The sequence below is a fragment of the Mesoplodon bidens genome (genome assembly GCF_964165515.1).
Source record: "Mesoplodon bidens genome assembly, chromosome: 7".
In the NCBI taxonomy this organism is placed as follows: domain Eukaryota; kingdom Metazoa; phylum Chordata; class Mammalia; order Artiodactyla; family Ziphiidae; genus Mesoplodon; species Mesoplodon bidens.
In genome coordinates this window covers 54,822,927-54,839,503 of record NC_138164.1, presented here as the reverse complement: position 1 = coordinate 54,839,503, position 16,577 = coordinate 54,822,927, and the positions used below count along the sequence as shown (strand labels likewise).

The 16,577-nt window shown below is 35.5% G+C and overlaps 1 protein-coding gene across 1 annotated transcript in view; it reads left to right on the top strand.

Annotated features, from left to right (window-relative positions):
• IPO7 (importin 7) overlaps window positions 1–16,577 on the top strand; it is a 49,243-nt gene that overhangs the window by 25,634 nt on the left and 7,032 nt on the right. The window contains exons 7-20 of the mRNA XM_081241286.1: window positions 1,281–1,375; window positions 1,494–1,578; window positions 3,621–3,755; window positions 4,391–4,490; window positions 5,252–5,328; window positions 5,715–5,831; window positions 9,576–9,665; window positions 10,074–10,239; window positions 10,433–10,593; window positions 11,673–11,801; window positions 13,618–13,684; window positions 13,768–13,893; window positions 14,561–14,658; window positions 15,806–15,901. Of these exons, the coding sequence (XP_081097412.1) occupies window positions 1,281–1,375; window positions 1,494–1,578; window positions 3,621–3,755; window positions 4,391–4,490; window positions 5,252–5,328; window positions 5,715–5,831; window positions 9,576–9,665; window positions 10,074–10,239; window positions 10,433–10,593; window positions 11,673–11,801; window positions 13,618–13,684; window positions 13,768–13,893; window positions 14,561–14,658; window positions 15,806–15,901 (1,542 nt within the window). The remainder of the gene's footprint in view (window positions 1–1,280; window positions 1,376–1,493; window positions 1,579–3,620; window positions 3,756–4,390; window positions 4,491–5,251; window positions 5,329–5,714; window positions 5,832–9,575; window positions 9,666–10,073; window positions 10,240–10,432; window positions 10,594–11,672; window positions 11,802–13,617; window positions 13,685–13,767; window positions 13,894–14,560; window positions 14,659–15,805; window positions 15,902–16,577) is intronic.

The window sequence follows — 16,577 nt, the reverse complement described above, 5'->3', positions numbered from 1 at the left end:
ATTCCTTCTGAATTTATTTTAAACAGAGACATGGAAGGGTTGTGTAATTTATCCAACATAATTTTATTAGTGAGATAAGTGAGACCAGCCTCCTGTTTTGTAGTTTATTGCTCAAATTTTTATTTTAAAAAAAATGCAGAATAAATAAATAGGACATTTCTTGCATTCCATGGGAAACTAGTTTGATTTGTTATTTTCTGTACACATTTAATAGGTATAAAATACACAGCTTTTAAGAGTTTTCATACTTACATTCTGCACCTTTTTTGGTATAATTTGTAATCATAAACATGCACATGTAAGTAAACAGTTCAGTGGGTTATGAGAGTCATATTCACCCGAGTAACCATCACCTAGAATGTTTGCTGGTGGCTGGGTCTGGTCATTCCTACTATCACCATTCTCATTTCTAGCACCATAGATTAACTTCACCTGTTCTAAAATCTAATAAAAAGGTAATTTTTTATATCTACCTTCTTTTGCTTAATATTACGATATATTCATGTTGTGCTATGGTAGTTTGTTCTTCTTTATTGACAAGTAGTACCCCATTGTATGGATGTACTACAGTTTATTTATTTACAAGTTCATGGACATCTGGGTGGTTTTAAGATTTTAAGATTACAAATAAGGCTGCTATGAATGTATATGTTTAACTTTATAAATAACTTCCAAAGTGGTTGTACCACCGCTCTCTCACTGGCAGTGTATGGGAGTTTTGGTTGTTCCACAGTCTCATTTCTCTGTCTTAACTTAAAAATATGTCATGGATGTCTTAGGTCAATATATAATGAACCAATTCATTCTTTTAATGGACGTTGCATAATTAAACATTCCCTTGTTAATGAATGTTTAGTTCTTGGCAGTTTTTCTCTGTTACAAATGGTTTTGTAAGTGAACATTCTCATACATATGTATTTATGTATGTATACTAATATTTTTGAAACTAGATTTCTAAAATGAAGTTTCTCCTGCCCTTTTGATTTGAACTATACTAGTTTAAGCTACTTGGCATGACTTTGATTTATATTATTTGGATCTTGACTAAAATGTTTGAGTTTAAACTTTCATAAGACTTTGAGAAAGCATGTCCTTTGTAACTAAGTAGTGAAGTGAAGTGCCTCTTATATTTAAATAAAGGTTAATACTTTTCTTGTTCTAGCCTTTTATTATGAAAGGCCATCACTGGAGGAGGATTCATGTTTTTGTGAGTCTGTTCTGAACTCACACTATTCCTTTTAGATTGTATTGTCTATCATTATATAAATGTCTCTTTAAAGGAAACACTTCAAGTTGAAGAAGATGATAGACCTGAGTTACCATGGTGGAAATGTAAGAAGTGGGCTTTACATATCTTAGCAAGGCTTTTTGAAAGGTACACATTTCTCAATATATGATAATTTGAGTTTATTTTTTTCAAGAATTTTTTTTTTTTTATAAGTGCTGATATAAAGCATTATGAAGACATGATGGGCATTTGAATGTTCTTTTAGATATGGAAGCCCTGGCAATGTTTCCAAGGAGTATAATGAATTTGCTGAAGTATTTCTGAAGGCATTTGCTGTTGGTGTCCAACAAGTAAGTCTAAGATAATTTTTCCAAGTAGAAACATGACACTATTACGTTAATTTGTCTTGCTTATTTCTAGTTTCTTTGGCATTCAAAGATTGCATGTAGCAGTCTTTAACATTTTGAACACTGTAGTACTTCTCAAATGTTATGGTCTCAGGACCTCCTTACACTCTTAAATTATTGAGAACATCGACAAGCTTCCATTTATGTGGGTTATACCTTGTGATATTTACTGTATTAAAATTTGAAACTAAATTTAATGGTATTAATTTATTTAAAAATAACAAAACTATTACATATTAACAGAATACGTGTTTTTGTTAAAAATAATTGTTTTCCAAAATGAAAAATTTTTAGCAGGAGGAAGTGGGATTGTTACACATTTTTACTAATATCTTTAATGTCTGCCTTAATAAAAGGCAGCTATATACCCATCTACCTCTGTATTTATTCTGTTTCAATTTGTTTTAATGGAAGTAAATAAAGATAATTTGGTCTCAAAGATAAGAAGTTGGAAAAGGAAAGACTTTTAATATACTTTTCATATAATTGGGGAAATTTTTGATATCACACCAACATTTGACAATGGTATTTTCTTAAAGGTTAATTGTAATTTAGAGTTTGAAACTGTAACAATAAACATTTCATCTTCTGTTACATTAACATCCATTGCACTTTGCATGAGTCTTTTATCCATATATGATTTTATAACATACTGCCCTGGTCATTGGAAAATATTGACTTATTGAGTCTATGCCGATTTTCTAAATGTTTATAGATTTCCTTATGTAGTTTTAAAAAATTACAGTCATTAATATCACCATTGATCTCATAACTATCTTTAAATATTGGAAAGCTGTCAAATGGATCTAAGTGGTGGGTGTAAGATTTTGAGAATTCTAGTTTTGCTTGAAAGCTCACATTTTAACACCAGTAACATATTGTCAGTTTCCTTGAAGTGAGAGGCTCATTTTGTTCATTTCTGAGAAAAAAATCTGCCACACACACAAGTCTAAATAATCATAATTTGTCTATCAGTTTTTCTTTCATGCTTATGATAATATTTGGTGGGGAAAGCTACTATTTCAGCTTTTCTTCCAACCATCGTACTTTGGTATGTAGCAGAAGTGCTATATGTATACTTCCCGTTTATTAATATTTATATTTCTGGTTCACTAAGGAAAGTTTATTCTGCGATTATGTGGCTGTAAAGAATATGATGACTGCTAGTACACTTTAGTGCCACTCCTTTGATTCATGTTAGGAACCTGAAGTTTTACCATCACTGCTTTTGTACCATCGATGCAAATGTCAACACAGTAAAAAGGGCACATAATGTTTTAGCATTATTATGAAAATAGTTTTGACCTGTCAGACCCTCTGAGAGGTCTGTGGACCATATTTTGACAACTGCTATTCTCAAGTATCAAGTTGAATTAGAACTCTTGGCAGACATTAAATAAGTAGGTGAATGGTTTGGGTAAGATTTGCCTAGAAGCTGATTTTAACAATATAGTGCTGTCTCAGAATATTGTGGTATGTTCCACAAGTAGCATATGGTTTTCTCTTCTTTTTATACTTAATCAGAAACTACTCCTTTGACACACAGTGTTACTTCAATTGTTTATTTTAAATACTTTGGGAATAAATATGGTTCTCCAATACACAATTTTAAAAATTATTTTTATTTTTATTATTTTTATTTTTTTTGCTGTACGTGGGCCTCTCACTGTTGTGGCCTCTCCCGTTGCGGAGCACAGGCTCCGGATGCGCAGACTCAGCGGCCATGGCTCACGGGCCCAGCCGCTCCGCAGCATGTGGGATCTTCCCGGACCGGGGCACGAACCCGTGTCCCCTAGCATCGGCAGGTGGACTCTCAACCACTGCGCCACCAGGGAAGCCCCCAAATTACTTTCTTTTTAAAAGAATATGGTGGTTATTTTATGATAATGACCTGGGTAAGAAGTGTCAGATGTTTTTGCTAGCTTGTAAGTGGTTAAACTTTCTATTTAAACTTTGTTTTTTGATCAAAATTTTTTTTTTCAAAGGTTTTATTGAAAGTGTTGTATCAGTACAAGGAGAAGCAATATATGGCTCCTCGAGTTTTACAACAGACATTAAATTATATTAATCAAGGAGTTTCTCATGCTCTCACCTGGAAGAATCTGAAGCCTCATATACAAGTAATAATTTTCTATCTGAACTGTTTTTCTAGAAAATGTAATAGAAATAACATTAATTACCAAAAAGGTTGAAAAAGTGCATTTTTTTTGTTGACCTGTGTTACTTAGTCTAGTTCTGGTAATTGTACATTAGGAAAATGATGCAACATCCTGACAAACTTTATAAAATGTATATTGTGGATATTCAGATTATTTTTTAATCTGAAACTGTTATCTTAAAATATGCCTTTAAGTTCTTAGTGTTGGATCATGATTATAGTTTAACATGATTAGTTAACATCGTGTAATTTGGAATAGGCAAAGGACTATTTCACCAAATTACCTTTGAGGCTAATTTGCTTATGTACTATTTCCAATGTAATTTATTTGCTTTATTTAGAACTGTAGGATATGATGGACTAAAATTTCATATTGCATTTTCTCGGAGTACTTAATTGCTACCTATGTACATATGTCTTATAATGACTCGTTGCACAGAGGGTCAGAATATGTACATTGATAGTCGATCTGAGAATGCATTAAATGCTTTACTGAAGTTTGATGTTAAGCTTTAAAACACAAACTGGAGAGTTACTTTTGTTTTAGCACTTAACGGAAATTTGAAAGACCGACTTATCTTAACTTTTAAATTGCAGGGCATTATCCAAGATGTTATTTTTCCATTGATGTGCTATACAGATGCTGATGAGGAACTTTGGCAAGAAGACCCCTATGAATATATACGCATGAAGTTTGGTAAGGAATTTTCACTTTTTTAGAAACAAAGTATGTCGGTAGTTAAATTTGTATATAGTAAACCTTGAATATTAAGGCCTCATCTTAGAAACTGAAAAGCCTTCTGTTGTTTAATGCAATTTATTCATTGTTGAGACTTTCAGGAAGCTATTCATTAGTTTTGGCAATTGAGAATGATAATCTTCATTTTTAGCAGACACAAATACAGTAGTGTTAGTAGTTAATGATTATTGGATATGCTTCTGGAACATGCCAAATCTGTTAGAAATTCAAGGTTACACCTTAAACACTAAGTGTCTAAACTATACTTTTGGATTCCATGTCAGTCATCATGTGTGTGGAAATGGAGACGACGCATACTGGAAGCTGGAGTCTCTGCATGGGACTAAAGAATTGTAATTTGGCTAATGTTGAGTATTAGTCCTTCTTCGTACCAAAATCTTATGTACTTTCAGTCGTTTGTACTTTTGTGACCCCATTGTGAGAATTCTCACAGTAGTGGGGTTTTGTATGAAAGAAAATAATCATTGGGAGAAGTTGATGGATTAAGATTTAATTTGTACAGGAAAGACAAGGAATTAGGCTTTTGCAAAGTTATATGGGGATCTGGGTTTGTTTTCATGCTCATCTTCTGTGAAGATTTAGCAAAAATTTAAGGTCCTTTTTTGTTGTTACAGAGCATCATTTGTAAATTATGTGAAAATGTTTGTTGAAAAATTGAAATTACTATTTTCTGTATTAATTTTAAATTTATTCTCTAGATGTGTTTGAGGATTTCATCTCTCCTACCACTGCTGCCCAGACACTTTTGTTTACAGCTTGTAGTAAGAGGAAAGAGGTAGGTTATTTAATATATGGATAACTTTTGCTTTAATACTTAAAATATGTTCAGATATACACTTGGGTTTTTTTAAAATTTATTTTATTGAAGTGTAGTTGATTTACAATGGTAATTTCTGCTGTACAGCATAGTGATTCAGTTACACATATACATACATTCTTTTTCATATTCTTTTCCACTATAATTTATCACAGGATATTGAGTAGATTTCCCTATGCTATACAGTAGGACCTTGTTGTTTATTCATTCTTTATATAATAATTTGCATCTGCTAATCCCGAACATTTAGTTTTTAATGGTAGCCGTATAGATCTTTTTGTCGTCAATGTTTTAAAAGGGTTCTTTGGATATCCAGTAAAGCATACTTTTCTCTTTTAATCTAGGTACTACAAAAGACTATGGGATTTTGCTACCAGATTCTTACAGAACCAAATGCTGATCCTCGAAAAAAAGATGGAGCCCTGCATATGATTGGCTCTTTAGCTGAAATACTTCTGAAGGTATTTCTCTGTGTGTGTGTGTGTGTGTGTGTGTGTGTGTGCACGCACGCACAAGCACAATTAGTTTGTTTTAATGACAGCAGTTGAGATAAAACAGAATTGAGGTACAATTCACATACCTTATGGTTTGCCCATTTAAAGTGTACAATTCAGTGGTTTTTCGTATATTCAAGGAGCTGTGCAACTGTCAGCTCTAATTCCAAAGCATTTTCATCATCCCCAAAAGAAACCCTTTTATCAGTCACTCCCCATTTTCTCCCAAATCTCCCAGCCCTAGCCCTAATCTACTTTTTGTCTCCTCTGTGGATTTGCGTATTCTGGGCATTTCATATAAATGGAATGATAAAACATGTGGTCCTTTCTGAGTGGCTTCTTTGACTTAGCATATTTTCAGAGTTCATCCATGTTACAGCATGTCAGTCTTCATTCTTTTTTTATTGCCAGATAATATTCCATTGTATTGATATGCTGCATTTTATTTATCCATTCATCAGTAAGTGGACATTTGTTTCTACTTTTTGGTTATTATTAACAATGGGGCTATGAACATTTCTGTACACATTTTTTTGTGGACATACATTTTCATTTCTCTTGGGTAATACATACCTAGGAGTCAAATTGCTGGTCACATTTTGAGAAACTGCTCGACTGTTTTCCAAAGTGGCTGTACCATTTTATATATTCATTAGCAGTGTGTGAGGGTTCCAGTTTCTATGTCCTCACCAACACTTCTTATTGTGTCTTTTTAAATTACAGCCATCCCAGTTGCTGTCAAATGGTACTCTCATTGTGGTTTACATTTCCCTAATAGCTAATGATGTTGAGAATCTTTTTATTTGCTTATTGTCCACTGTATATCTTCTTTGGAGACATTTTTATTCAAATTTTTTGTCGATTTTTATATTGGGTTATTTGTCATTTTTTTTATTTTATTTTATTTTTTTTTTTGGTGTTACGCGGGCCTCTCACTGTTGTGGCCTCTCCCATTGTGGAGCACAGGCTCTGGACGCGCAGACTCAGCGGCCATGGCTCACGGGCCTAGCCGCTCCGCAGCATGTGGGATCTTCCCGGACCGGGGCACAAACCCGTGTCCCCTGCATCGGCAGGCAGACTCAACCACTGCGCCACCAGGGAAGCCCTATTTGTCTTTTTATTGTTGAATTGTTAGAGTTCTTTATATATTTTATTTTTATTTTATTTTATTTTATTAAAAAAATTTTTTTTTTGATGTTAGGGGTAGGAGTTTATTTATTTATTTATTTATTTATTTATTCTGTATTGGGTCTTCATTTCTGTGCAAGGGCTTTCTCTAGTTGTGGCAAGCGGGGGCCACTCTTCATCGCGGTACGCGGGCCTCTCACTATCACGGCCTCTCTTACTGCGGAGCACAAGCTCCAGACACACAGGTTCAGTAGTTGTGGCTCACGGGCCTAGTTGCTCCGTGGCATGTGGGATCCTCCCAGACCAGGGCTCGAACCCATGTCCCCTGCATTAGCAGGCAGATTCTCAACCACTGCGCCACCAGGGAAGCCCTTTTATATATATATATATATATATATTTTTTTTTTTTTTTTTGTGGTACGCGGGCCTCTCACTGTTGTGGCCTCTCCCGTTGTGGAGCACAGGCTCTGGACGCGGAGACCCAGCGGCCATGGCTCACGGGCCCAGCTGTTCCGCGGCATGTGGGATCCTCCTGGACCAGGGCACGAACCCGTGTCCCCTGCATCGACAGGCGGACTCTCAACCACTGTGCCACCAGGGAAGCCCTATATATTTTAAATACTAGAAACTTTTCATGTACAGTTGACCTTTCAACAACACAGGTTTGAACTGTTTTGGGGTCCACTTAACATGTGGATTTTTTTCCAACAATAAATACTACAGAACTACATGATCTGCAGTTGGTTGAATCTGCAGATGCGGAATCACAGATATGCAGGTCAAATTGCAAATTAAATGCAGATTTTCAACTAGCAGAGTGTCAGCACCCCAACCCTCTCATTATTCAAAGATCAACTGTTTGTGGTTTGCAGGTATTTTCTGCCATTCTGTGGATTATCTTTTCACTTTCTTGCTGATGTCCTTTGAAGTACACATTTAATTTGATTTTGAAATAATGTCCTCTATACTTTTTTGCTGTTGCTTGTGCTGAAGGTAATTCTTTTTGTATATGAGTTATCTTCTTTTCGTGTTGCAAGACAATTGTAAAGTAGTGTTTTTTTCTTCTCAGAAAATTGATCTTTAAGGAGGTTTGTAAACATGAATATATCCCTTCACAGCCTAGGAACATCATGCTTTTGTGGCACACATTTTCTGGTAAAGAATGGCTGACTGGATTAGATGTATGTTTAGAAACCTCACCTTAATTGTACACATTTTGTCTGACTTCGTAAGATCTGAAATTTGTTTTCACCTTTAAAGTTAATAAATAACTATTTCAAAGTGTAAGTAAATATTTAGACACAGTTCATCCTACTCCCAGAAACCTTGCTGCATATGATGCTCCACTGAATTCATCACCATTAATTTGTGGGTATATTTTGTGTATCTTTCAGCTTTTCTATATCCACCCATTCTTCTCTTCATTTATAAAGGGTAAATTACGTGGTTATTTGTTGTGTCTGGGAATCTTGAGTGAGTTCTCTTCTCACATTCAGGTTTTTGTTTTAACTTTATATTTTTAAATTTTATACTTAGAGAAAATTTGCAAAAATAGTTCCCATTACTCTTCACCCAACTTTTTCTAATGTTAACATATTAGATAGCCATGCTGCAATTCTCAAAACCAGGAAATTAATATTGATATGATACTATTAACTAATCTACAGACCCCTTTCACATTTTATAAGATTTCCCACTAATGTCCTTTTTTGTTTGGTCCCTGATCCAGTCCAGAATCCCACGTTGCATTTAGTTATCATGTCTCTTTAGTCACTTTCGTTTTTTTAAGTGTTGTCAGTTTTTAATGTTGATCTAATATGCAATTCAAGGAACTCTTCTTAAAAACTTGTTACCATTTAGAAAATATCCTATTTTAAGATTCACAGGAGTATCTTTAGATATCCAGATTATTACTCTGAGAGCAGGATATTTCTCAGTCTATGTTGTATTGTCCATTTAGAACCTTTCCAGAGGTTCTTTCACTATAATAATTTTATATTAACGTTTTATAGTTATATTAATATAAATATAACTACTTATATTAATAGTTTTATAACAAAAAACGTTTTACAAGCTAAGGAATAAAATTAACCACTCTTCTCGTTACTTAAACACCATTGATGTTAAGATTTGGCATAATTGCTTTCTAAACAAATGATGTAAAAGGATTAAAAGAATGTACCCAGTGATTTTTTTTTTTTTTTTTTTTTTTTTTTTTTTTTGCGGTATACGGGCCCCTCACTGCTGTGGCCCCTCCCGCCGCGGGGCACAGGCTCCGGACGCGCAGGCCCAGCGGCCACGGCCCACGGGCCCAGCCGCTCCGCGGCACGCGGGATCCTCCCGGACAGGGGCACAAACCCGCGTCCCCCACATCGGCAGGCGGTCTCCCAACCACTGCGCCACCAGGGAAGCCCCCCAGTGATTTTTGATAGTAACGTTCGAGAATAAGAAAATTGGATGTGGATCTTGTGGTTCAAAATTCCAGAATAAATGTATGTTTTGACATCAGTAGTCATTTTTAAAACTTGTGTATCTATTTGGCATTTGAGATGATTGTATTTGGAACTTTGTTTATCTTTACAGAAAAAGATCTACAAAGATCAGATGGAATATATGTTGCAGAATCATGTATTCCCTCTCTTCAGCAGTGAACTAGGCTACATGAGAGCTAGGGTATGTTTTAAAGCTGTATTGATTTATACATTTATGTCTTGTAATGAATAACTGCTTATGTGGACTTTTATATGGAAACTTTTAAATGTTCACTTTAAAGCCATGTTTTATTCTAGACTTTCGTATGTCTTTAAATGGCTGCTCATAATGTGTGCATAGTTTTCATCTGTGTCTGATAGCAGTGTCTGTCTGTGTTTTGCATTCAGATCTTGCTATCCACACAAACATCATGTAGCCAAAGAGTAAGTTGGGATCATAGTACTGGTCGAGTGTTGTGTCTTTGGACATACCTACCACTGGCCAGCCTCCAAATTCCCACACATAGAACTTTGACACTAGAGATATTGTCACATGGTGGACTTTAATGTAAGATACCTATAGTAACTCACTGCATTTTTTTTAAAAAAGGCTTGCTGGGTCCTTCACTATTTTTGTGAGGTGAAGTTCAAAAGTGACCAGAACCTGCAAACAGCCCTAGAGCTGACACGAAGATGTCTGATTGATGATAGGGAAATGCCTGTTAAAGTGGAAGCTGCCATTGCACTTCAAGTGCTGATCAGCAATCAAGAGAAAGGTAAAGGATTTATATCTCAAAAATAGTGCAATGTGCTTACACATGATTGTACAAGGCATAATCCTAGAAACTTGATACATTGTCTTCCTTCTTATTTGAAACGATTTCTTGTTTACTCTTTGGTATATGTAGTGCCAGGTTTTAAGGAATTTTAGCTGTGTTGGCGAAAAGTTTTTTTCTCTTTCTCTTACAGCTAAAGAATACATCACACCATTCATCAGACCTGTCATGCAGGCTCTTCTTCATATTATAAGAGAAACAGAAAATGATGATCTTACCAATGTAATTCAGAAAATGATCTGCGAGTATAGTGAAGAAGTTACTCCTATTGCAGTAGAAATGACACAACATTTGGTATGTTATTTGAACCAGTCATTTATGCATTACTTAGATTACAGTATTTTCACAGAGCTTCTGTATGTCAGGCACCATTCTAAGCCCTTGATATATATTTTAACTCATTTAATTCTCACACAATCCTATGAGGAATATTCCTATACTGAGAAAAAATGTGAGGTATAAAAAGGTTAAGTAATTTGCCCAAATTAGAAGGGGTGGGTCTGGTATTCACACCTGAGCTGTATGCCTCTACAATGCAGAGCTGTTTACTTGTACTCACATTGCATCATGACTACCTTGTTTGTGTGGTTTCCTGGAACGCTTTGGACCAACTGACAGATAGAGATAATAGTTATAAGTAGATTTTTAAAGTGAAATTTGTGTAAATAGTTTCATAGTTGACCTTTGTCTATTTTACATAGCCCTGAACTTCTGAGAATTAACAATGTAGATTATTTAAGGGTAATAGAAAATATGGACATGTACCCAACAATTATCCATTCATATTCCCTATACAGTGGTTTACTTGGTGCAGTTTATATTCTTGCTAAATACTGAGGTTTGAAGAATCTAACTCTTGGTATTTGCTGTGGATATTTTTAACAGCTGATTTTGAAGTGGCTAAAGACATTTGGATAAATATAGTAGTGTTCATTAAAAGTATATTGCATTATAAAAAGCTGATTATTATGACTCCTCATAACTAATGACTGCTCAGTTGCTCAGAATTTTTCAAAATGATTGAATTCAATGGCAACAAAAACCTTGATGACTAGTATTTGGGCATTGTCAAATGTTAGCCAGTAATTTAAATAAAAATATTCATAATATTAAGTACTTTCTATACCTTGCCTCACAGTATCTATGGAGATGTCAGGAAAAAGAGGTCAAGTAATCTGTTTAAGGTGACCTAGTAAGTGGCAGAGCAGTACCATTGATTATAGAGCCCAAGCTCTTAAGTAATATTAGTTGATTTGGAAATGCTGATTGGTTGTGCTGTCCCAGTGAGAACTTTTTAAAAATAAAAAGTTTTAGACAAAAACATGTTTATACTACTTTAATGGCAAACCTTAATTACGTTCTGTTGAATGTAGGCAATGACATTTAATCAAGTAATCCAGACTGGGCCAGATGAAGAAGGAAGTGATGACAAAGCAGTTACTGCTATGGGAATCCTGAATACCATCGACACACTTCTTAGTGTAGTTGAAGATCATAAAGAAGTAAGAAAACGATCCAGTGCTGTAAAGGTTTTAGGGAATTTGAAGCCATTCTTCATCAACTGTTCTGTGCTTTTTGGAGGGCTCTGACTTATCTATTCTCTGGTCATCTTCTCACATACCTTGATTTTGCTATCTATTAACTAGTACCCTTGTGTAGGTACCTTACAGATATCTTAGAAGGAATAGGAAGGAGGTATTTGTATTACCATATCTTTACCTCAAGGCTTTGGGTTTTGGCTCCCTCTTAGGGTTACCTTTTCAGATACAAAATTATGGTGATTCCTAGGAAAACATATTCTTCCTAGTTTTCCTTTTTAATAAAAATTTTTTTTAGTTAGGGTATAATACATATATACCACCTTAACTGTTTTTAGGTGTACATTTCAATGGTATTAAGTACATTCACATTGTTGTGCAACCATCACCATCATCTTCCTAGTTTTCTTCTTTTACTATTGTCTTTTGGAAAGGTAAGCGAATTGTAATCATGAATTTTAAAAGTGGAATTATTTAAAACATACAGAAAAGAGTAAAAAAAACATAGAAAACTAACCAGTACCCCTTACCCACCACCTAAATTTATTAGATTTTTAATGTTCCATGGTATATCCTTAGACTTCCAGTAAGAAAAAGTTTCAGATAGATGTAATTGAAACCATTAGGAAACCACTTCTTAATCTCATTTCCCTACTTCCTTCCCTTAGAAGTAAACATTGTTCTAAATTTGGTGTTTATAATTACAATGCAGATATTTAAGTCCATAAATCATGATTTCAGATTATCTACAAACTGCCTTTTGCAACATGAGAGTTTCAGTAAACTTTCAGATTTTTTTTGTAGATTATAATTGGAGATAGCTAGAAGCCATGAGTAATCCTATAGCTACCTTACGGTTAACAAATCAATTGCTTACTATATTTGAAGAGTTGAAGATGTATTGAGTATATGTATTCGAAATGGGTATCCTGCTTCTATATCTGATTAGTAAATTTTTTTTTTTTTTTTTGCGTTACGCGGGCTTCTCACTCTCGTGGCCTCTCCCGTTGCGGAGCACAGGCTCCGGACGCGCAGTCTCAGCGGCCATGGCTCACGGGCCCAGTCGCTCTGCGGCATGTGGGATCCTCCCAGACCGGGGCACAAACCCATGTCCCCTGCATTGGCAGGTGGACTCTCAACCACTGCGCCACCCGGGAAGCCCCTGATTAGTAAATTTTATCTCATTTCCTCTCCCCCACTTTTTAAACATTTTGATGACTTTCAGGGATTTGGGATCCAATTGAGGACCATACTGACAAAAGGGGAGTTTGTATTTTCTGTCTATCTTGTATGACTTGGGGGCCTAGCTCACTATTATATAAATGGAGGTGGCTTAAAAATTATTGGGAGTGGTAGGAATAATGCCTTATTTTAAATAATTTTTCAGTAAGCTACTGATTTACATCTCAATTACACTCAGTTATGTCTGGCCTGAATTAATCTATGTTTACACACAAAAAGATTTTAGTCTCTGCAGAATGACGTGGCTCCTTTATTTTCATACTTACTTGCATTTTTCCAGGAAATTTTTTTTTCCTTTACTTTATAGGTAAACTATGCATGTTCTTTCTTTGTTTGTCTCATTGTAATGGTATTTCATTAAATTTCATATCCATATTGATTCACAATTTCATAATATGAGTCATTTTGAAACAAAGGTTTAAAATATTAATTTGTTCACAATATTGACTTTACATTGAAATGCATTGAATTATTATACATTATTTAATAATTCATTCAGTGTGCTACCATTCCATATGATTTTTTTCTTCTCTTTTAGATAACCCAGCAACTTGAAGGAATCTGCTTACAGGTCATTGGAACTGTTTTACAACAGCATGTCTTAGGTATATACCTCTGATTGTGTTAAGAATACACTACTATTTCATATGAGCAAGCATTGTCCTAATGACTCAGTATTCTCTTTTAGAATTCTACGAGGAGATCTTCTCTTTAGCACATAGTTTGACATGTCAACAAGTGTCTCCACAGATGTGGCAGCTACTACCTCTGGTATTTGAGGTTTTTCAGCAAGATGGCTTTGATTACTTTACAGGTAAGTCAAGTCATCATAGAAATACTAAGGATTCCTCCCCATTTGTATTCAATTTTAGTGTATCACTTGAATACAAACTTTTGAATATTCTGTGTGTTTTGTTGTTTGGATAAGTTATCAGTAGCAATTAGTGCTCAAAGATGACCCGTACCATTGATTTCCATTATACGTTTTGATTTAGTTATCACTTGAGATTTTTTTCTTTAACACACATTCTTACCTTCTGCCCCCTGTCAGTCTTCTTTGTATAATCTTTAACTGCTAAATATGAAGGAATGCACTTTAATAATAGCCTCTTTTTTTTTTTTTTTTTTTTTTTTTGCGGTACGCGGGCCTCTCACTGTTGTGGCCTCTCCCGTTGCGGAGCACAGGCTCCGGATGCGCAGGCTCAGCGGCCATGGCTCACGGGCCCAGCTGCTCCGCAGCATGTGGGATCTTCCCAGACCGGGGCATGAACCCGCGTCCCCTGCATCGGCAGGCGGACTCTCAACCACTGCGCCACCAGGGAAGCCCAATAGCCTCATTTTTACGTTTAATTATAAATGAATAATTAAAAGTAAACTTTAGGGACAGAACATTCAGACTTACTTTTTCTTTCTGAGGTTTTCTCAGAAACACAGCATATATGTTAGTAAAGATACTTAACTGATGCTTTTTATTAATACAGATATGATGCCTCTGCTTCATAATTATGTAACAGTTGATACAGACACACTTCTGTCTGATACCAAGTACCTTGAAATGATATACAGTATGTGCAAAAAGGTAGGTCACTTTTAGTTAATATGAGCATGTGAGGCTGGTGCTATAAAAAGTACAAAATTGTGAAGAGACGTGGTACCACATTATGGTGAACATATTATACGGGTCTGACAGAATAAGGGCTTTAAGAGTTATAAACTGAAAATGGCTTTGATTTCTAGATCTCTCAGTAATGGCTTTGACAAGTATTTGTTTTATGTCTGCCCTCTGACATTTAATTGGAGTTATAAATGTTTGGGTTTTGGGTTTTTAAAATAAATATATTTATTTATTTATGGCTGTATTGGGTCTTCTTTGCTGCGTGTGGGCTTTCTCTAGTTGGGGCAAACTGGGGATACTCTTCCTTGCGGTGCACGGGCTTCTTATTGCGCTGGCTTCTCTTGTTGCAGAACACGGGCTCTAGGCACACAGGCTTCAGTAATTGTGGCTCGCGGGCTCTAGAATGTAGGCTCAGTAGTTGTGGCGCCCGGGGCCATTTGCTCTGTGGCATGTGGGATCTTCCCGGACCAGGGCTCGAACCCGTGTCCCCTACATTGGCAGGTGGATTCTTAACCACTGCGCCACCAGGGAAGTCCCAACACCAGGCATTTAAAAAATGATTTCGCTTTATGAAGTTTTTAGATTGTGTTTGTCCTCATTGATGTCATTCCTTTCTGAACACTTAGTCACAAAATAATCACCTAGTTATTATTTGTTGCCAAATTATATTGTTTATGTTAATACTCTGGGAACAGAGATATATACCATCTACTTTCCTATTACAAAACCCTTATCCTTAACCCTTACATTCCTCTAGTGCTAATGAGCATATCAAGTCCATGCTTTTATTTCTTGTCTGGAGACAGCCTTTGCCATCAACAGCCTTTGCTTCTACTTCCTGCTCATCTCACTCTCCATTGTCAGTATTTTTTTAGACATAGTGTTTGTCAACTTGCTATGGTCCAGAATGGCACTATGTGGGATGTGCTTTGATTATGTAGACCAGTATTACAGACGAATAACTCCAAATCCTACGGGTGCTTTAGACTATAGTCTGTACAATGACTATTGCAGTCACTCACTAATTAGAATACCTTAAATACTTCAGCAGCTATAGACTGATTCAAGGTTTTGTGACGCCTCCTTGCAGTTTATATTTTGTATTGATCAGGTTCTTACAGGAGTTGCAGGAGAAGATGCAGAATGTCATGCAGCAAAATTGTTAGAAGTCATCATTCTGCAGTGCAAAGGGCGTGGCATTGACCAGGTCAGTGAAGCTATTAATGATTCGTGTTGGAGGATTCAGAGGGGGAATCTTCCCCTTCACTTTTTCATTTGGGGCATTTATTCTATATATTTTGTATGTTGTTTATTATGACACCTAGATAACATGTTAAAATTGTTCATTTAAAATTTAACCAATATTTAATAATGATCATATATTTAATATGTATGGAGATATGACTGGCAAGTTTTATGGCTACTTGTTATGCAAGGTAAGTTTTGACAAGAGTTTTTTTTAAAGTATATTGTGAGAGTATTGTTTGCCACACTATCACTTTGCAATAAGATAGATTTAGTCATTAAATTTCCATGGTCAGTTTCAACGGGAATTTGAAAATCCATCTGTATTGAGACATCATTGAAAGATAACGTATAACTTTTAAGGTATATGGTGTGATGAGTTGATAAATGTTTATATTACAAAATTATTACCACAGTAAGGTTAGTCAGTAGGAATATTTTGAATCCAATATTACTATTGTGGTGGGGCTCTAATAGCTCAGTGAAGACTAATTTTTCTCTAAAATTGGATTTCCCACTGAAATGGCTCAACAATAAAAATTGGATCATTTAATGGAAGGGGGTTAGTTGAGGCAACAAGAAAGTTAATAAGGGTGGGTAGTTAATGGCTGCTTTACTTACAGTTTTGGAATGTTTTG